This window comes from Erythrolamprus reginae, chromosome 2 (assembly GCF_031021105.1).
Source record: "Erythrolamprus reginae isolate rEryReg1 chromosome 2, rEryReg1.hap1, whole genome shotgun sequence".
NCBI lineage: Eukaryota > Metazoa > Chordata > Lepidosauria > Squamata > Dipsadidae > Erythrolamprus > Erythrolamprus reginae.
Genome location: NC_091951.1, coordinates 177,461,568 through 177,483,617, shown reverse-complemented (window position 1 = coordinate 177,483,617; position 22,050 = coordinate 177,461,568). Strand labels below are relative to the sequence as shown.

The following is a 22,050-nucleotide window of genomic DNA, read 5'->3' as shown; positions in this document are numbered from 1 at the left end:
GTACTACTGGGATTTCCCTGAGGCTCCCCTCCATGGGAAACCCCACCTCCGGACTTCTGTGTTTTTGTGATGCTGCAGGGGAATCCCTGCAGTGCAAAAAATGGGTGCTTCGCTGGCAACGGAAGTCCAGAGGTGGGATTTCCCAGCGAGGGTACCCTCAGGGAAATCGCAGCATCGCAAAAACACAGAGGTCCAGAGGTGGGAGGGGAGCCTCAGGGGAATCCCAGCAGCACAAAAACGGGCGCTTTGGCTGGCAAAAGGGGTGAAGTTTGGGCTTGCACACATTAATCGCTTTTCCATTGATTCCTATGGGAAACATTGTTTCGTCTTACAAACTTTTCACCTTAAGAACCTCATCCCGGAACCAATTAAGTTTGTAAGACAAGGTATCACTCTATTTAGTTAGAACAAAGATGATGTAGGGGAAGAAAATCCAGGCTTACATTTTTTGCATTGTGATCAACACTGAGTACTTTGTTCGGTGGGCAAGCACACAAGCATGGTCATGAAAAGGGAAAGACCAGATGACTGCATCTTTATGAACATGACGTAAATATAACTATAGTGATTCCTGTTAGAGAAAGTTTAATTGGCAATGTTAATATTCTTTTTTTCAGTATAAGACCAGCAAGGAGGGGAGCGTGATGGGTGTAACTGTATCCCGAATTGCTCTCTTGTCTCATTGCCAGGCCTTGTCTCAGGCATGTAACTATTCGGAAGGTGAGCTCTATTATACTTCTCATACTATATCTGAGGCTAAATAATTTCCCTTAGAAGGCAAAGACAAATTGCCATGGGGAAGGTGCCATGTAAAGTGAATGGATGATTTTTTTTCTATCTCTGTCTGTCTGTCTGTCTGTCCATCTATCCATCCATCCTGCTTAAGCAGGGGATTGCACTAGAAGACCTCCAAGGTCCCTTCCAACTTTGCTGTTGTTGTTATTATTATTATTATCTATGTGTATGACATCAGCAAAATTCTTGTCTGCATAATCAGATATCGGTATAAATTATTCTGGGAAGCAGGATGAGGCTGGTAGTAATAGCCATTTTTATTTTGATAGACAAGAATATTTTCTTCTCTTTAAACATATTGCCTTTCTGCCTCTTTCATTTCAAGCATGCTGAATTTTAAGAAAACATATTAAGATACCATTGCTGCAAAATTCAAAGAAATTTAAATAAAATTTGTTGTTTATAAATGAAACACTGTTTTATTTTTTATTTTTTTTGGTTTGGGATCTCAGGGATGTTTATTGGCAATGCCAATGCAAACACCCTCCTCCTCCTCCTCTTTTCCCTACAACAACCTTATGTGATGTGTTGAGCTGAGAGAGGGAGAGAGAGTGGCCCAAAGACCATCAACTGGTTTTCAGGCTAAGGTGGGACTAGAACTCATGATTTCCCATTCTGTAGCCCGATGATTAGGCCAAATTTTAGATTAGATCCCCCAGAAATATTTATTGAAGCTCTTCCGTTACATCGGTTTCTGTGCCGATTCACAATGATGTCAAAATTGTGTCACAATGATGTCAAAACTCCCATTGGGGATGGGCAGCATAGAAGTTTGATAGATGGATGGAAGGAAGGAAGGAAAGAAAGAAAGAAAGAAAGAAAGAAAGAAAAAGAAAGAATAACAAAACTTCCGTTGTGATGTGACAATGAACATGCTCTCTCTCTTAAGGACCTGTGTGGACCTTTGTGATGCAAATATAAAAAGAGTGGTTCTTATATTACTTATTAAAATTTTCCCCCACCAATGAATTCCAATGAGTGACTAATACCAGATAGTAACGCAGGTTTCTCATAGAGATTGAAACAACTATCGGCCTTTTCACTTTTCTTCTGATAAAAAGAGCCCTATTTTTTGCAGCAGAGTTGCATATTTTGAATTTCAAAAGTAAGTATTGTTACATTTGTTTTAGGTGAAACGCTAGTGAATGTACTGGATTTTAAGAAGGATGCAGGATTGTGGCACAGCATGCTAACGGTGAGTTGGTCTTTTGAGGGCATTTTCACAAATACGTGGTCACATGACTTACATTTTGGATGCTTGACAACTGACTCACATTTATGACGATTGTAGTGTTCTGGAGGCAACTGATCGCCTTTTGTGACCTTCTGACAAGTAAAGTCAATGAGGAAATCAGATTCACTTCACAACCGTGTTATTAATTTAACAGCTGCAATGATTCGCTTAACAAAGATGGCAAGAAAAGTTGTAAAATTAGGCAAAACTAATTTAACAAATTTCTCACTTAACAACATAAATTTTGGGCTCAGTTGTGTTCGTAAATTGAGGACTGCCTGTATTAGAAAGCAATCTCTCTGATTCCCACTAAAAGCCTGAAAAGCCTCTCTGAAGGCCCTGGTGGAGGTAGAGAAGATTCTGTTCAGATTCGGTTCATTATTTCAAAAGCTGGATCCCTAGTTATACTCTGCACACTGCACTCGTTTGTTGAAATGTCAAGTGTTGCCCCAGTAAACCATGCTGTAGTGTGGCATTTCCTACTTCACCCATAGTCTAGATTGGCACCAATCAAATACAGAAAACAATTCCCCTATTTCAACAAATTGATTTGCTATAGACACAAATTCCATAGGACTCAATTATGGGAAAACCCACATTCTGATTATCAGGAAACATGGCTTCAGGTGAACCAATTGCATAAAGGCTTTCAGGACTTGTGAGTTGTTGTTTGTCTGCCTGGGTGAAGTATTTTTTATTCGGTATCTTTTGTTGCTATTTTGATAATAACAGTATCACTTTTGGGTTTTTTCAGAGTGTAATGAACAAGCTGCACACCGTCAGCGTGCCCTATGCAGTGATGAAAACCTGCCCTCTTTCTTGGGCACAGAGGGTTCACACTCACAAAGGTAGTGTGGATATTGAATTGCATGATTGATTATCTCTAGAATTTTTAGCACCTGCAAAAACGAACAGGGCAGGTGGTATTTAAGAACTCTCAAGAGAATTCTAATCCTGTTCCAGTTCTCTTATAGCTAGATGCTGGGGGGGGGGGGGGGGACGGGGGGGGGGGACGGGATGGGACTGACAGTAAGTGTTGAGCTATGAAGTTAAAAGCATACATGATCCATTTACACCACTGCTTTGATTATCCCAGGTTGCTTACTTTTTTTCACAAAATAGTCCTAGATCCTTTTGGTAAACAAATTTCATCTTCCCAAGTCTGCCTTGGTTCTAAAAAAGTATGCATATATTAAAACTTTTCATTTTTTGTTGAGATTTGGTTCTCATAAATATGCCTGTGTTTCTGTGCATTGATTTCTACTTTCTCTTCTGTCCTGGATTTGCAGCTAAAGTAGCGTTGGTGAAATGTCGAGATTTGCACTGGGCCATGATGGCTCACCGGGACCAAAGAGATGTCAGCTTAAGTTCCCTACGGATGCTGATTGTAACTGATGGTGCTAATCCCTGTGAGTAGGCCTTGATAGTATTGTCTGCTTGTTAAACAGATTTTCTCCCTGAATTTTTCCAATGTCTGTATGAGTGAGAGGATGAGTGAACAGGTTGGGCATTCACCAAAGAACAGACTGTATCATCCTTAAAAAACGTGTATTCTATTTTTCATTCTCCGTTCCTTTCATACTACACAAATTAGAAAAAGTGTGTTAAACAGCTGTTTACTTTTTTTCCCCAAAGTCCTGATATAGAGGCTAATGTTTGTCATACATTTTATGAATGTATGACAAACATTTAAATAATGTACATTTGCATTGAACACAGAGATGCTGAATCTAAACTGGTAGTCCTTCGATCTTGGATGAATGGTGCAAGAGTTTGGACTTGCACAGTTCGTCAAAGACTAAAGGACTACCAGATTAGATTCAGTACCTCCGCATTCGACGAGGACCTTCTTCAGATTCTGATGTTTTATTTTGTGAAGGATTTCTAACCTACCTTCCCTGAGTGTTCATGGTAGGTGGTATCACTAAAGCCTACATTCAGAGCATTATATTTTATTTATTTCTAGCAAAATTGAGTTTTGCTTACTCTTTCCTGAAGCAGCTTTTTATCTTTCCTTGTCTTAAGAAGAGTTAAATGGTGTCATGCTGAATGGTATCAGCAGAGTGATAAAATAAATGATGGAGAGATAAAAAGCACTTCTTAGCCTCAGATTGTGAATAGCTTGCATTCTACCTCCAATCAAAGCTGTGCAGAATCCATATAAAAATTGTATCATTAAAGGGGAAAGGTGGAAATATTCCTCTAAAAGGAATTTTAAAAACGAAGTAGCTTTTAATGGGCCACTTATGGGAAAGAAGCAGGAGGGCCAGCCTAACTGTGTTTGAATTGCACATGAGAAATGATCCAAAGGTCTTTGAAAGAAATGAACAACAGATTTTCATGGGATTCCTGCTGCTCAGTGGGCTTAATGAATTGTCTGCCCAGATGGTACTAGGAAGAAATGAGATCTGAATGCAGTTATGATTTCTGGATCAAGTGGAGCCATGGAGGCTGCAGGAGGGAAACGTGTGTGCTGCTCTTTTCTGGACAGACAGGATGTTTAATCTCCTGTTTGAAATTGTATTTTTATGATTCAGAAAGAATCTGGAAAAGCTTCCAGCTGTGCAAGCCATTATTCAGAATTGCATTCAATATTTGGGGTTAAAATTAGTTCTGGTAATTTTCTTTTTGGATGCTGGGGGAAAACAATAAACAGGTGGGAGGTGATTTTGATTTTGCGTTGCATAACCCAGGATTGCAGTTTTATTTCTGCAAGAGTTCATTAAGCTTGGTGCACGGTTGATCCACGGACAATCCCTCTGCAAATGATGATGTAAGATGCTCAAAATTCAAGTCTACGTTACAGCATTGTAATTAAATGAAGCAGTTTAATTTTAGAAAGAGGTACTCTATTACAGCAATTACATATATGTGCAGTGCATTAAACCTTTCAGAAAACAAATTACATTTAGAGGTCTTATAAATAGCAGTCATCACGGCTTTTAAAGAAGCTTTTGTGTTTCTGTTATCAAGCCCTAATTCACTATTTCAAATAAGAATGTAATTGATTTCCAGGGTCTGTCTCCTCGTGTGATGCTTTCCTGAGTCTTTTCCAAAACTACGGGCTTAAACCAGAGGCAATATGTCCTTGTGCTACATCTCCTGAAGCAATGACAGTGGCTATCCGGAGGTAAAATTGGATCTCGCTTTTCCAGGACGTTTCCATTATCTGCTAAAGAGACACTATTAATTTACATTCCATGTACTGTATCATTTCTTAGCTGGCATTTCGGAAGCTAAAATTAGATTCATTTCTTGAACAGTTACTTCACTATTAAATAACTGTGATCTTCTCTTCGTATGACAAATGGTTCTAACATGTTAATGATCAATACATCCATATTGAACATTGAGTGGAGAGACAAATAAAAATGTTCTGATGGAGAACCATGTTCAATGAATGAAAAATGTTTTTTTAATGAATGTGTGATATTGCAGGATTATAAAAACATTTATAATGTTTTCTGTTTTGCTATTTTTTATCCATATCCCGTGCAAATCAGCTGCATACTGTAGTTTAATTTAAATATTTTAATGGATTTGTCACCTTACATTTTGCTCAAATAATTAATTTTCTCACAATCTAGCAAGCGATTATAATTTTTCCTACTGTTACCTGAGAGCAAACATTCAATAGAACTGTGTTTCCTAAATGAATGTATCCTTAGCCATTATTCTGTGGAATTTTACTGTGTCAGTTATTTCCAAATACTTTATTCTGATGGGAATTGTAATAGTCAGATGGCTAGAAAAGCCTGGCTACCTGAAAATAATTTCAAAATGATGGAATCCAGCAATGTCCAGATCCCCATTACCTTATTTTATTTATTTATTTATTTATTTATTTATTAGGTTTGTATGCTGTCCCTCTCCGTAGACTCAGGGCAGCTAACAACAATAATAAAAACAGCATATAACAAATCTAATACAGTGATCCCTCGATTTTCGCGATCTCGATCTTCGCGAAACGCTATATCGCGATTTTTCCCACCCGATGACGTCACTCTCTTCCTTCCTCATCTTTCTTTCTCTCTCTCTTTCTCTATCTTGCTTCTTCCTCTCTCACACTCTCTTCCTCCCTCTCTCATCTTTCTTTCCTTCTCTCTCTTTCTCTATCTCTCCCCCTCTTGCTCTCGAGCGGCGGGCGGGCGTGGGTGGTGGGGAAACTCCGACCTTCGGCTCCTCGCTGCTGCGGCGCTGCCGAGCAGATCAGCTGCTGGGCGGCCGAAGAAACCTTCCCTGGGTCTTCCCCGTCGCCCACGCAAAGGGGAAACCCCGATCTTCGGCTCCTCGCTGCTGCGGCGCTGCCGAGCAGATCAGCTGCTGGGCGGCCGAAGAAACCTTCCCTGGGTCTTCCCCGCCGCCCACGCAAACTCCACCATCTGCACATGCGCGGCCATGGAAAAAGGGCGCGCATGCGCAGATGGTGTTTTTACTTCCGCACCACTATATCGCGAAAAATCGAGTATCGCGAGGGGTCTTGGAACGTAACCCTCGCGATACTCGAGGGATCCCTGTATTTAAATTACTAAAAACCCTTATTAAAAACCAAACATACACACAAACATACCATGCCTAAATTGTATAGGCCCAGTGGGAAGGTATATCTCAATTCCCCCGTGCCTGACGACAGAGGTGGGTTTTAGGGAGCTTACGAAAGGTGAGGAGGGTGGAGGCAATACTGATCTCTGGGGGGAGTTGGTTACAGAGGGCCGGGGCTGCCACAGAGAAGGCTCTTCCCCTGGGCCCCGCCAAACGACATTGTTTAGTTGACGGGACCCGGAGAAGGCCCACTCTGTGGGACTTAACTGGTCGCTGGGATTCGTGCGACAGAAGGCAGTCCCGGAGATATTCTGGTCCAATGCCAACACTTTGAATTGTGACTGGAAATTGATCGGCAACCAATGCAGACCGCAGACCCATGATTGCTCTCGCAGCTGCATTCTGCACGATCTGAAGTTTCCGAACACTCTTCAAAGGTAGCCCCATGTAGAGAGTGTTACAGTAGTCGAGCCTCGAGGTGATGAGGGCATGAGTGACTGTAAGCAGTGACTCCCGGTCCAAATAGAGCCGTAACTGGTGCACCAGGCGAACCTGGGCAAACGCCCCCCTCGCCACAGCTGAAAGATGTTTCCCTTATGGCGTAAGGATAAGAATAAGTGAGATAAGTTCAACTTTTTTTCTTGTAGGAAACTCTCAAACTTCTGTAAGTAGATTCAGTTACAAAATTGTGCCTTAAAATATGGAGCCAGGTGCAGAATTATCATATCTTTTCGAATATACATTTTGGGGAAGGAAAACAAGGGATTTTTTTTTGCCCCTGCCTCCCAGTAATTTGCCTCCCAGCAAACAGCAAAGATGATATACATTGTTTGCTGTGTATTTCTGTGCATTTGTGCCTGACCCATAGAAATAGCAAAAAATTGGAGAAATGTACATTGTGACAGTATAAAAAATTGTCAAAAAAAATTATTAAATATAGTCACTCTCAATTTGTAGTCACTGCAAATCAGAGTTTAACTCAGCTGCCTTATCTTAATACTAAAATAGGACACTGTTACATTTCAGTCTATACTTTCTATACAGATTCTGTTAAAATTGATGTGGGTTTCTAGAAGTATAGTTGTTCTCTGTTATTTAAAAGAAGATACAAAAGCATTGGGCCTCTTTAGAGCAAGCATTTATTTTACAAAGCTTCTTCATTTTGTTAAGTTGTCTAGAACAGTGATTTTCAACCTTTTTTGAGCCGCGGCACATTTTTTACATTTACAAAACCATGGGGCACATTGAGGGGGGGGGGCCCCCTAAAAAAATATTGGACAAAAAAATTCTCTCTCTTCCTCCCTTTCGCTCTATTTCTCTCTCCCTCTTTCTCTACCTTCCTCTTTTTCTCTCTCTCCATCCCTCTTTCTTTCTCTCTTCCTTCTTTCCTCTTTTTTGCTCTCTTTCTCTCTCCCTCCCTACCTCCCTCTATGTCTTTCTCTCTCCCACCTTCCCTCCCTCTCTTTCTCTCTCTCTCTTGCTCTCTCTCTTGCTTTCTTTCTCTCTCTCTCTTGCTTGCTTTTTCTCTTGCTTTCTTTCTCTCTTGCTTGCTTTCTCTTTCTCTCTCTTTCTTTCTCTCTTTCTTGTTTTCTTTCTCTGAGCTTCGCGGCACACCTGACCATGTCTCGCAGCACACTAGTGTGCCACGGCACACTGGTTGAAAAACACTGGTCTAGAACAATAATAAAGCAGTCTTTAAAAAATAAGTCTATTTGAACATTCTACAGACATTTATAGTTATTGACTTATCTCCTTGCATCCAGTTTCAGCACTCTGCCTTTACCTTCCAACAATTTGCTTCCTTGCAGCATTAGTTTCACTTTCAGTTCTATCACTTGGCTGTAGCTTCAATCAACTGAAAGTCGGAAGCTGATAATTAGTTTCTTGGTTTAACAGGCTGTGTTCTATTTGCTGCAGGGAGGTAAATTGCTAGGAGGCAGAGGCCAAAGGGTGTGGGTAGCTGGGTGGGTATATTTGGTGTATAAGACACACCCAAGTTTTCACCCTCTTTTTGGGGGTAAAAAGGTCCATCTTTATACTCTGAAAAATAGTTCCCTTTTTGCAGCTTTTGTAAATTAATGGGAGTTATAACTCAGCCCAGTCTATGGCGAAACACCCAGTGATTTACTCATAGATTCTGATTCATCTTTGCACAACTTTGCAGTCATAATTGCATCTGCCGTTCTTTTCAGACCTGGTGTTCCCGGTGCACCTTTGCCTGGAAGAGCTATCTTATCAATGAATGGTCTGAGCTATGGCGTCATTCGTGTAAATACAGAAGATAAGAATTCTGCTCTCACCATACAGGACGTTGGTCATGTTATGCCTGGTGGTAAGTGCCCTTGGAGTGGAAAGATAAGTTACACAGGCTCTCCGATTGCTTCCTTCAAGGTCTTGCTAAGATACAAGCTCCATTTGGAACTTGTCTCTCACCCCCCCAAACTGTTTGCACTCTAAGTTTCCTTTTAAGAATTGCAACTGAATTTTTAAAATTGGCGTCTTAGCTTGCCTTATTTTGTTTTCCCTTTTTTCCCTTTGCTTATCCATCTGTGTGCACAGGCTGTCCTTTGGAATATAATCTTTAAAGTGTAGATTTGAGTGTTCCCTTTTTTCTATTAATACTGTGTTTTAAGAGCCTTTTTGGTTGAAGAGTAAAGGAAATATGTGCTTAGATTAAATAAGTAATGGGAGTAAAGCACCCATAATGTGAACCACATAGCTTACTTTGCTCCAGTAATCCTTTGCTGTTGCACTCTTGAGTCTCTGCATGCTGACTACAGATCTCTTCATCTACTTGGATATTCAAGTCTTTTGAGGCTTATTTAATTCACTGAGTAATAAAATGGGACATTGTGTTTGCCTAATCTTGCTTCTGCTTAGGGTTCACATTACCTTGCTTTCAGGGCCCTATTGGGTCTTCCAGCATGCTTGCAACTCATTCTCCATCTCCACCCCACCCTCCTATCCTGTGTGCAGAAGTCTGAAAGCCGAAAAAAATGCAGAGTAAGTGAAATAGCTTTTGCTTGAACAGAATTCCGGAAGCAGGGGGGGAAATTCCAAGTGCTTTGTTTCATTCAAATATTTGATTTAAATATGCTGTTTTCTTTTTATATAATGAGCAACCATATTGTTTACTGAATTCTTAAAACACATTTATTTCATTTCCTGTCTTCTTAAATAGCTTCTGTAAACTAAATTCCTGTCCTTGTGTCAGGTGAAGTCCTTTATAATAGTATGTGATTTGTTCTAGGAATGATGTGTATCATAAAACCAGAAGGCTCCCCTCAGCTTTGTAAGTCAGATGAGATTGGAGAAATCTGTGTTAGCGCCAGAACAGGAGGAATGATGTATTATGGGCTGAGTGGAGTAACCAAGAACACGTTTGAGGTACAGTAATCAAATTGCATTTTCTGTTTTGACTTGGGCTCTATCTGGTTTCGTTTAGTTAGCTGTTTGGAACAGGTCCATTGCATTGCTAATTTGCAGTGTTGAAAGTGGATGTTTAAGAGACACAGCAGTGCAGTGATTAGAAGGCAGTACTGCAAAGCTACTTCTGCTGCCTGCCAGCTGCCTGCAATATGGCAGATCAGATCTCACCAGGCTCAAGGTTGTATCAACTTTCCATCCTTCCAAGGTCAATAAAACGAGGACCCAGATTGTTGGGGGCAATAGGCTGACCCTGTAATAAATATTGCTATTTTCTGAAACTCTCTTTAAGCTGAGTATATGAATGTGTGCTGAATGATTGTTGTATTTCTGGGTTTGTTTAACTATTTTATATTGCCACTCTTTTAATATATTGTTTACTACTGTTTATATTGTTTTATGCTGTATTGTTTACTTTGTACACCGCACATAGTCCACAAGGAGTTGGGCGGCTTAAAAGTCAATAAATTGAATTGAATTGAATTAAATTAAATTAAATTACATTAAATTAAATTAAATTTTAAATTAAATTAAATTTTAAATTAAATTAAATTTCAAGTGTGTTATCTGTGCTCTCATGGGCTAAACTATACCTACATAATTTTTACTCTTTAAGCAACAACTGAAGAGGCAAAGGGCTTTCAGATTTCATGTTAAGCAATACCAGCAAGTCCACTGATTGTTTATAGTTAAAATTAAAAATATTTTAATGATATGACAGCATAGTATTAATACTGAACCAGAAATTCTACTTAAAAATCGCAAATTAATTATCCACCTGAATTGTGAGTTTTAAGTGTGGTTAATCACTTTGAAGCCAATTTAGAATGGGCATACTGCTGATGTTTTAAAATGCTGGAAGGAAGTTTATTGAGCATAATATATTTTTACATAAGAATCTTTGTGTTTATTATAAGTCTTATCTTGTGATACTAATAAATTGCACAGCTGGGCACCATCAAAATATTAAGCATTTCTTAACAGCAGGAAATTTCTCATTCTGGTTGTTAAGAAACAAAGAAGTACAATGAGAATAAATACAGGGACTCCCTAATCTCTGAATAGCAGTTCCTTGGTCCTCTATTTACCTTGCTAACACATTCCTGCTGGCAAGCTGTCCCTTGTTAATTTCTTCTGAAAATGAAGGTCTTGCAATTTAGGTTTCTATTCAGGATAATTGTAGATAATTGTAGATACCCAACGAGAGGCTTTTGCAAGGTAGAAGCTTACTTTGTCTGGAATCTTTTCCTGGTCTCCAGTTATTATTGTGCCTAATTGTGAAGTCTTTTTGTTAGCTTGCTTGTTTTCAAGGCTTTTTAAATGGTTCTGGAAAATGTCAGTGCTGTGATTAAATTGATAAAGGTGCTGTTTTTCAGCTGTTTTGTCCTTTTCCAGTAAAAATCGCTTTGGCCATTTGATCACCAACCATCTTTCTATTCTTCCAGGTCTTCCCAGTGAATTCAGCTGGTTCTTCTGTGGGCGATGTGCCTTTTGTGCGATCTGGCTTGCTGGGGTTTGTTGGGCCTGTACGTTTCAGGTTTTTTATTTATTTATTTATTTATTTAGTCCAATACATAATACACATTGAAGAGAATAGATATGTAGTAATATAAATAAAGAAAAGAATAGAAGAAAATATATAAAAGTATAGGTGAACATATTTGAAAGGAAGAAAAGATAAATGAGATAAGGAGAGACAATTGGACAGGGGACGGAAGGCTCACTGGTGCACTTATGCACGCCCCTTACTGACCTCTAAGGAACCTGGAGAGGTCAATAGTGGATAGTCTAAGGGAAAAATGTTGGGGGGTTAGGGGTTGACACTACTGAGTCAGTTAATGAGTTCCACGCTTTGACAACTCGTTTGCTGAATTCATATTTTTTACAGTCAAGTTTTGAGCGGTTAATTGTTGTCTTTATTGTTATGATAATGATCAGGTGTCAATCTTTAGGTTGATGCTGAGTTAAGAGAGAGCTCAGCATCAACCTAAAGGTTCACTCCTTCACTTCTTTAGAGCCCAGAGGCACACTTCACAGCCTTTGTCATCAACATATGCACAGAGTTATTCACTGTTTTGCACATCAATAGTCAGTGGCATTTCAGAAGTTGAGCCTATGAACCTGGCATGCATAAATTGGAATGTGAATCCAAGTTTAACTATTGACTATACATATATTGTTAACCAAGCAGAGCGTTTGGTGACAGCTGTAAGATTCCCCCCTTCTCCCCCCCCTCCCCGCGCTTGGATATATCAGTTGTAACTAGGAGTTTGGTGCATCCTTATTCCTTCATTATCTGTGCAGGGACAAAAGTACCTCCAACCTCCCTTTCCTTTCTGTATATAGAATACAGAATCGTGTCATATTTTGACTTAATACACAATCTGTGCTTTTAAATTGGAATATCCTGGTACATGATTTAGAAATTAGCCCACTGCTGCAATTTCAGCTTTTTCTAGGGCAATTCATTACCACTCACAAATAAGCCTTTATAAACAGTCTTATGTTCTTTTATCTGGGATTATTTTCTTCTCTCTGTCAGAAATAGTAAATGCTTTTTATTTTTTATTTTATTTTTTTACATTCCAGCAACGTTGGATGGTGGCTAAAATAAAAGACATTTTATAAAAGGCAAGGGAAGCATTTAACATTTCTGATAGGCATTTTTTTCTTTTTTTTTCTTTTCGTTATAGGGCAGTCTGGTATTTGTGGTTGGAAAAATAGATGGGATGCTCATTGTTAGTGGACGCAGACATAATGCTGATGACATTGTGGCCACCGGATTGGCAGTTGAATCCCTAAAGACGGTTTACAGAGGAAGGTTAGTCTACATCTCTCTGAACAATACCATGATGACATTATTTATTTGATGGATGATTGTTGGAATCAGGCTGTTCAATTAGTAATGTTTTCGTATGAATCCAGAGCAGTCTCTTGGTCATCTAAATGGCAGCGTCTTATCTTCTTCTGAGAGTAGGCTGGGCTTTCCTGAGTTAGCCCTTCTTAATGTCTTCCTGTCTCAATGTCTCCCATCCTGAAAAACAAGATGCAAAGAAAAATCTGCCATTTGCCATTCCAACTTTCGCCAGGCAACCCAGCAAAAGACAGGCTGGTTGGGACCATTTTTAAATGTCTAGACTTTCAGAAGAATTAATGTGAAGAACTGCATCTTCCTTATAAAAACATTTTCATTCTCTCCAAAGATTTCACAGAAATCTTTTTTTTTACCATTACCACCTTCAAAAAACGCAGCAGAAAAAGACCAGTCCCAAAGAACAAAAAGTCTCCAGCATCTTTCCACCAGTAATCAGCACCCAAATAAGCATAGATTAACTCTAAGCATAACTTCAGACCAGGAAGCTCAGAGAGCAGCAAGGACTTGCCCTTTTCATATAGAATAAACGCAGGTCAGCATTCAGTCCCAGCATTGCTAAAGGCATGGCTGCTGCCCGTAACCATTTTTTCCCTTCAAATTGGCAGCTTTAATTATTCTAGTACAGATAACAGATTTCTTGATTTTTATTTCATTAAAATATCAGTCCAAAATATGTAGCAATTAGTGTTGCAGGCTGCCATCTGTTTGTTTGAAATAAAAAAATTAAAAAAACCCAAAAATATCATACCAAGGATTTGTACAGCAACGAGTGTGGCGAGGACATAACCATGCTCTCAATGATAATAATAAATACTTATATGTCATAATGCCATCCCATTTGCTCTTACTCTAACATGCTTTAACATTTGGTAGTCTCATGCATGGTAATCCCATTTGGGGTAAAACTGGTAACCCAACTCGGTAAGGTAACTGAGTGCAGCTGTATAACCTCTCTTCTGTTTCTTTTTTAAGGATTGCTGTGTTCTCTGTGACTGTGTTTTATGATGAAAGGATTGTGGTGGTAGCTGAACAACGGCCTGATGCTTCTGAAGAAGATAGTTTTCAGTGGATGAGTCGTGTGCTGCAGGTCAGACCAGCCTAGGAAAACTTGTTTTTTCTGTCTCTCAATAGATGGGCAGTAGCCACCATCGACCTGTAAACTTTCATATGCAACAGAGTCACTATCGGTGACGAGAGTGGGATTTTTAGATCCTTATGAGATGGTTTCTCAAAATAAAATGCATCTCCCCCTAACCATTACACCATGTTCTTTAATTTCTCATTTCATGTGCTTTCACATTTGTATTAAATCATAATTTAGGCAGGTGGAAATTATGCCGCTCCTCTCCGTAGACTCGGGGCGGCTACCTACCTACCTACCTACCTACCTACCTACCTATCTATCTATCTATCATATTTCTAAACAGTCTATCTCTTTGAGGCCCTGGGCAGTGTACAATATTAACTGCAATTACAGGCAGTCCTCAACCTACCATCGTAATTGAGACCAGAATTACAGTCATGAATCGTGTCAGTTGCTAAGCAGGTCATCATGTGATCGAACCCGATTTTACAATCTTTTTGCCGCAGCATCATGATTGTTAAGCAAATGCCATGATACTTAAGCGAACCTACTGCCAGCAATCTGTCAAGCACCAGGGAAATCAGGAGATTCGGGCTGTTTAAATTAGTATAAAGATTTATTGAAAGCTTAAGCAAGAGAGGCCTTCACAATGGGCTGGACTTAGATCTTTGTAGGCACGCAGGGACTCGTGACTTATGAAGCGTTTGACTCCTCCCTCAAGCTCAGCGTGGTCATCTCCTACACAATTGGTGGTTTTTGCCATAAACTAGAAGTAATGGCCAGTTTACAAAAAATATTGTAAATCACAGTGATATGACCATGGGACACTGAAAACTGCTCTTAATGTGAAATGATTGCTGACTGCTCAAAATGCAGTTATCATCTTACCATGGGGGAAGATGACCATGAGATGTTTGAATCTGGGTTGTAAATACTTTTGGGGGGACTCCATCGTAACTTCAGGCAGTCACTAAGCGACTTATTGTAAGCTGACAACTTGTAAAGGCTTTTTTTTAACAACTTCTTTTTCAGTACTTGATGAACTTGTCTACTTCTTTTTAGAATTATCTAGATAAAAATGCAAATAACCTCTTCGTGGTTCTAGAATGTCAACCTTTGTTTTCTTGGTACTTAGGCAATTGACAGCATTCACCAAGTTGGAGTATATTGCCTCGCTCTTGTTCCAGCAAATACTTTGCCAAAAACTCCTCTGGGAGGAATTCATATATCTCAAACCAAGCAGCACTTCCTGGAAGGATCCTTGCATCCGTGTAACATTCTCATGTGCCCACACACATGTGTAACTAATCTGCCAAAACCCAGGCAGAAACAACCAGGTAATTAGACAAAAGTGGATTAAAAATTCTTGGTGTTGGTGAAAATGTTTCTTGTCGTAATGGAAAAGGAGTGGGCCCCTATTTTTATATCCTTGATAAGTAAGTGGAGGCACATCTTCACAAGGGCAGGGCAGTGGACAGGCTCTGAAATTGTGCATCAGACATGACTCTATTATTTTCAAGCATTTTTCATGATGCAAAGCTCGTTTTAAATAAAAGTAAACAGAAGATTGAAGCAAAAAAAATGTTTCATGACACTTAATGTTGTAATTTTTATTGATGTATGATATCGCTAATTGCCTTCTTTTCCTAAGTGTTTATACCTTGGTATGTGTCAGCAGGTGTTGGTCCTGCCTCTGTGATGGTGGGGAACCTGGTTGCAGGGAAGCGTATTGCACAGGCCTCTGGGAGGGATCTGGGACAGATAGAAGAGAATGACCTGGTGAGAAAGGTGAGTGGATCTGCCACATTTTCCAGAGTTCCTCTTGGCCCTTTTGTGAATGAGGAAGAACAATGGTTACTTTTTACGTTGGGAAATGCATCTTCTCAAAATCAGAGAGCTATCAAGAGTTGTGGGAAGAAGCAGAAGCTAAGGTTGGGCAAGATCAGTACAAGACTCTTAGCCTATGGGGCTGATTGTTTCTTTCCATTTCCCACAAAGAGCAGACGGCAGAGTAACAGATTTCTCTAACCTGAGTCTGAACTGCCACTTCCACAATTCTTTAAAATAAAGCCAAGAGTTGCCTACTTCTGAAATAAAAATGCTGTAATATTCCTGGCCATAGTTGCAAACCTCATCGTGGATTTGTCTCTAGGTGTGCTTTTAAATTCTAAGAATCATTGATGTCATTCTCTTATTCACAAAAGGACATCTGCTGCTTTGCTTAGGCAACTAGTTAATGGCTTAATGAATGTAAGGCAATACTATACCGCACATAGACTGTCACTCAATGGGCATGAAAGAAATCTGTATCATTGGATTGGATTGTGGCCCTGGACAGTTGCAGCCAAGCCTTGCTCTTGAAAGCCCTTCCATTGCTGTTTGTTTTATATGCTATGCTGGACCGAGAGGAATAAGAGGCAAAGGCACAATGTCTCGGGCATCCTGAGATTGGCTAAATTAGGGTTGCACTGATATTTGCCAGTTGCTAAGCAGATCATCATGTGATCGAGCTGTTAAATATCGGTGTCTGTCTGTCACTAGAATATTTGCTCATGTGGCTGAATGGGTTTTTCACATTGGCCAAACCTTTGCCATATTTCATGGAGATCATCATTCAAACCACATCAGCTTCCAAATTTAATCTTATGCTTTCAATAACATCTTGGCCCGTATTGTAATTTTTAAAATCAACAGTTAGCTAAAAGTGAATACTACCCCATCAAACCTAAGACTGCCTCTACAATAGGGTGTCAGACTGGTGGGCCAAATGCATCGTGCGCAGGCCATATCAGCCCCAGCTCCACAAAAGAGAAAAAGGTTCCGATACATCACATAACGACATGAGTTTCACACCCATGATCTACAACTTACTGGTTTTTTTTTCTTTTTCTCTTTGCAGCATCAGTTTCTGTCTGAGGTGCTTCAGTGGAGAGCACAGGCAACTCCCGAGCACATGCTTTTCCTCCTGCTCAATGCCAAGGTAGAGATAAAGGTTTTGCATTTTCCCAACATTTGTGTGTCTTGAACTCCTGTGTCTTCTCATCCTTTAGTCTTTAAAGACATTGCTGTTCTTCTGGGCATGAGATGGTTGGTTGTGGAGCTTGATTGGTTGGTTTGGTTTCTCTTTGAAGGAATTGGGATTTCCTTCCTTTTTCTTATTCCTCAACTACCTAAGCTTCAATTCAACCAATCAGTTGGACTCTGTTTTTTTGTGTTTGTTTTTGTTTTCTACCTTTACAGAATAGTAGTTGTGCTGTGTCTTGCTAATTATTCTCAATTACATAATTTGGAGTCCCATACATAAAATGAGGACCTTAGAAAAAAACCCAAAGATCATTGTTCTCCATTTTACCCTTATTCTCACTTTATGACAAAAAGTATAAGTTCTGGAGACCTCACCTACAAAAAGATATTGACAAAATTGAATGGGTCCAAAGACGGGCTACAAGAATGGTGAAAGATCTTAAGCATAAACCGTATCAGGAAAGACTTAATGAACTCAATCTGTATAGTCTGGAGGACAGAAGGAAAAGGGGGGACATGATCGAAACATTTAAACATGTTAAAGGGTTAAATAAGGTTCAGGAGGAAAGTGTTTTTAATAGGAAAGTGAACACAAGAACAAGGGGACACAATCTGAAGTTAGTTGGGGGAAAGATCAAAAGCAACGTGAGAAAATATTATTTCACTGAAAGAGTAGTAGATCCTTGGAACAAACTTCCAGCAGACGTGGTTGGTAAATCCACAGTAACTGAATTTAAACATGCCTGGGATAAACATATATCCATTGTAAGATAAAATACAGGAAATAGTATAAGGGCAGACTAGATGGACCATGAGGTTTTTTTCTGCCGTCAGTCTTCTATGTTTCTATGTTTCTATTATTTAAAACACAAGATAGTGTAACTTAGACAAGAGAAGGCAATGTTGCCGTCATTTTTATTCACATCCATTTAGCTTTGTGTAGGTTGGCATTACTTCCATTTGAAAATGGCATAAGGCTAAGAGAGAGTAACTGGTAGGTTTTGGAGCAGCATTGGAGCAGTGTTCAAATCCATTGCAAGTCTAATGTTTCCCCTTAAAACTATGGGATTAGTTTCATTTTAACTCTGATGTTATGACCACGAGAGTGACAGCATATCTTGCAAAACCAACAGCCCAAATGTTCCTTGAAAATCATGTTTTGCCTCTGATTACTCAAGAGAGCAGCTTGTCTTTGTTTCTGAAGCAATTTCTCCAAGCTCCGCAGACTTTCAGAGTTTGTTTGTTTTTATTCTCTGCAAGGGGGCCCCTGTCTGTACAGCAACTTGCCTACAGCTGCACAAACGAGCGGAGCGAATTGCATCAATTCTGTATGAAAAGGGACACCTTAATGCTGGTGATAATGTGGTGCTGCTCTATCCGCCTGGTAAGGAAAACCGAGAGTTGAAGGGGAGGGAGGGGTGTTTACATGGGATTCCCTGCCATGCCTGAACTGTAAACTTTCATGAGGCACTGAACTACAGGGAAATGTTGTTCAGTTTTTAGAAGAGAAGCATGTGATATATCAAGTTGAAATTCAAGAACTGTAAAACAAATTAGAGGGGGAACTTGTTTAGATCTGGGGTCCCTCGTACCATGGGAACTGGGCCATGGAAATGACAGGTGAGCCCATGCGTGCATGCACGCATCCCCACTCAGGTAAGCATCAGGCAAACGACTGTGCACAGACTCCATTTGCGCAAGTGGCATGAGCTCACCACTCACACAAATGGAGCTGCACAGAACCATCTTTTGGGTTCAGTGTGTCAAAAATCTGAAAAAGTGCCTAACAACTCTACTGGTATGTCACTCTCCCCAAATAAAAAGTAAAGAATTGTTTACAAATGATTATTTTTTTTTAAAAACAGACAAATTAATTTTTAGCTAAATGTATATTCATATTCTACGTTGGAAATATTCAGTGCTTGCTTGAACAAATGGCATTTAATGATTATGAATTTGCTACCTAAATTCATTTCTCCTGTTTTTTTCTGGAATGTCCATTGGTTGCCGATCAGTTTCCGGTCACAATTCAAAGTGTTGGTTATGACCTATAAAGCCCTTCATGGCACCGGACCAGATTATCTCAGGGACCGCCTTCTGTTGCATGAATCCCAGCGACCAGTTAGGTCCCACAGAGTGGGCCTTCTCTGGGTCCCGTCAACTAAACAATGTCGTTTGGCGGGACCCAGAGGAAGAGCCTTCTCTGTGGCGGCCCCGGCCCTTTGGAACCAACTCCCCCCAGAGATTAGAATTGCCCCCACCCTCCTTGCCTTTCGTAAGCTTCTTAAAACCCACCCCTGCCTCCAGGCATGGGGGAACTGAGATACTGTTTCCCCCTAGGCCTTTACAATTTACGCATGGTATGTCTGTATGTATATTTGGTTTTTATAATAAGTTTTTTTAAAGTTATTTTAGTATTGGATTGGATTGTTACATGCTGTTTTTATCATTGTTGTTAGCCACCCCGAGTCTACGGAGAGGGGTGGCATACAAATCCAATCAATCAATCAATCAATCAATTAATTAATTAATTTCCACTATGAGCAAAGTTCCAGGCTTCTGCTTCACTGAAGCAGTTTGTAAAGGAGACTCCTTGGAATAAACACCCCTTTGAACTGTTTTTTCCCCTCCCTTCCTCTTTTATAGCAACTTATTTGTCCTATTTTAATCTTTCATTTTGTATAGTTCCTTCAGTCCCCTTCCTTGCCTTATTGTCCTGTTTGAAAACATTGCCTTAATGCTGTGACTTGTAAGGAGCTTTCGGCCAAAGCAAAAATAAATGGAGAAGAATGATGTGACATTGTTTTTTGGTCTTCTAGGCATTGAACTCATAGCAGCGTTTTATGGCTGCCTGTATGCTGGCTGTATCCCAGTGACTGTCCGGCCTCCACATGCTCAGAACCTCACTGCCACTTTGCCCACTGTGCGGATGATAGTAGATGTGAGTATAAGAGCTGTGTGTAAGCTTTTGCATCAACATCAGTAGTTCTTGTCCTTTGCTTTAGAATGGTGGCTTATTGTGCATCGTCTGAAATATAAATTATTCCGTTGGAAATATGTTTTCTGTTGTGATGCAGGTAGTCCTCAGGTTATGATAGCCATTAGGCCTGGAACTGTCACTGCTAAGCAACATGATTTTAAAGTGTAAGATCGTGTGACCATTTCACTTAACGATGGCAGTTCCAGCAGTCGTGGCTGTGTTGATAAGTGAAGTCCATGCGCTTCATTAAGCGAGGACCTCGTGATCGTGACTTGGCTTCCTGCCCGCTTCCTCACTGATTGTACTTGTGGAAAACTGGATACTGGGGATACTGTGATGGCCAGACCTCCAAGCACTGTTTATAAGTCCCCCTCATTCAGCATCCCTGCAAGTTTGGATAGTTGGTTGTAACCTGAGGACACATTTATGCTAATTATCACTGAGATATTGTAGAAATATTAATATTGCTGCCCTATAATTCATGAATCATTAAATATCAGAGCAGTTAAGTTCCTTGTGTTCAAGTTAGAAGCCTTTTGCTTTTTCAGTCCTCTTCAAAGGTTTATTTAGCCTTTGTAGCTACACGTCAAGGGGACCATCATTATATTTTAGTGGAGAATGGTAATATTTTCTGCCTAATGATTTGATTTTCCTCCCTGTAACCCAAAATTACAAAAGATACAAATGATACAGAGACTAAAAATCAAAATTGGAATTTCCACCTCAATTTGTGCAAGCATTAGACTCGTACGCTCACCACTCACACAAATTGGGGGAAAGATCAAAAGCAACATGAGAAAATATTATTTTACTGAAAGGGTAGTGGATCCTTGGAACAAACTTCCAGCAGACGTGGTGGATAAATCCACAGTAACTGAATTTAAACATGCCTGGGATAAACATATATCCATCCTAAGATAGAATACAGAAGATAGTATAAGGGCAGACTAGATGGACCATGAGGTCTTTTTCTGCCGTCAGACTTCTATGTTTCTAAATGGAGGTACGCACATGCTTGCCTGCCACTCACACAGAACCATTCCTCCCCCTCCCTGCTGGTTTTCAAAGCAGGAAAAGTTGGAAACCACTGCTATAGAGTTCCATATATTTTCCTTTCCATGTGGATTGTAACTAGGCAAGTCTCAGTGTGACTACTACACCTGCTGAGTGGGGTTAATAGAAAGCTATAGTACAAGATTTCTGTATGAAGAAGGCAAGAATCTATGAACTATTTTACATGCTAAAAATGCGCGGTATAAACTTATTAATGATGTTGTTGTCAAGAATGACAATCCGCTAATCAACCATACTTATCAAATGTGTTTTAGGTGAGCAAAGCTGCCTGTATTCTCACAAATCAAATTCTGATGAGACTACTGAGGTCCAGAGAAGCGGCGACTGCTGTTGATGTAAAAACCTGGCCAACCATCATTGATACAGGTGACAAAGACCCTGCTAGGCCTCAAACTCATTCCCAGGATTTCCTAAGAAGTTATATTGCACTTGCAAGCCATGAGCCTGTTTTATTTAGAATTGTGTTGCTTAGCTCTGTTGCATTTCTGCATGTCATTCCAATGTTCTTTCCCAGCTAAATTCAACAGTAATCACTTTCTTCTTTATATGTTCCAGATGATTTGCCCAGAAAACGGCTACCTCAGGTCTACAAACCACCAACTCCAGAAATGTTGGCATACCTGGATTTTAGTGTTTCGACAACAGGGATGCTTACAGGAGTCAAGGTATAAGAGTGCTTGATGTGTTGGATGCCTGTGTTATAACTAGAGTTCTAAAATACCGTATTTTTCATAGTATAAGATGTACTGGAGTATAAGATGCATCTTAGTTTTGGGGGAAGAAAAGTAGGGAAAAAATAATATGCCTATCGGGTATTCATCTGGCTAGTGTTTAATCTGGTCAGCTTCTGGTCAGTTTGCTGGTTTGGAGTGCACGTGCTTGCTTTTTATCCACTGGTTTGGGATAAAAAACTGTTTCTAAAGCACTTCGCCTCTCTCTCTTCAGAGAGAGAAACAATGAGAAAAGCTAGCAAAGGGAAGATTGCTTCCTAGCAAAGCACAGAAGATTGAGTCACT

General features: G+C 39.9%; 1 protein-coding gene across 2 annotated transcripts in view; it reads left to right on the top strand.

Moving 5' to 3' along the window:
• The window catches only part of DIP2B (disco interacting protein 2 homolog B), a 250,046-nt gene that overhangs the window by 205,690 nt on the left and 22,306 nt on the right, over positions 1-22,050 (top strand). Inside the window, exons 13-29 of one of the 2 annotated variants that reach the window (XM_070740523.1) lie at positions 618-720; positions 1,926-1,990; positions 2,784-2,877; positions 3,319-3,438; positions 5,045-5,159; positions 8,764-8,903; positions 9,822-9,958; positions 11,443-11,523; positions 12,691-12,818; positions 13,845-13,959; positions 15,092-15,293; positions 15,635-15,744; positions 16,856-16,936; positions 18,241-18,364; positions 19,800-19,921; positions 21,289-21,400; positions 21,590-21,699. In XM_070740523.1, the coding sequence (XP_070596624.1) occupies positions 618-720; positions 1,926-1,990; positions 2,784-2,877; positions 3,319-3,438; positions 5,045-5,159; positions 8,764-8,903; positions 9,822-9,958; positions 11,443-11,523; positions 12,691-12,818; positions 13,845-13,959; positions 15,092-15,293; positions 15,635-15,744; positions 16,856-16,936; positions 18,241-18,364; positions 19,800-19,921; positions 21,289-21,400; positions 21,590-21,699 (1,959 nt within the window). Of the gene's footprint in view, positions 1-617; positions 721-1,925; positions 1,991-2,783; positions 2,878-3,318; positions 3,439-5,044; positions 5,160-8,763; positions 8,904-9,821; positions 9,959-11,442; positions 11,524-12,690; positions 12,819-13,844; positions 13,960-15,091; positions 15,294-15,631; positions 15,745-16,855; positions 16,937-18,240; positions 18,365-19,799; positions 19,922-21,288; positions 21,401-21,589; positions 21,700-22,050 lie in introns of both variants that reach the window. The other variant, XM_070740522.1, reaches the window with a different exon arrangement.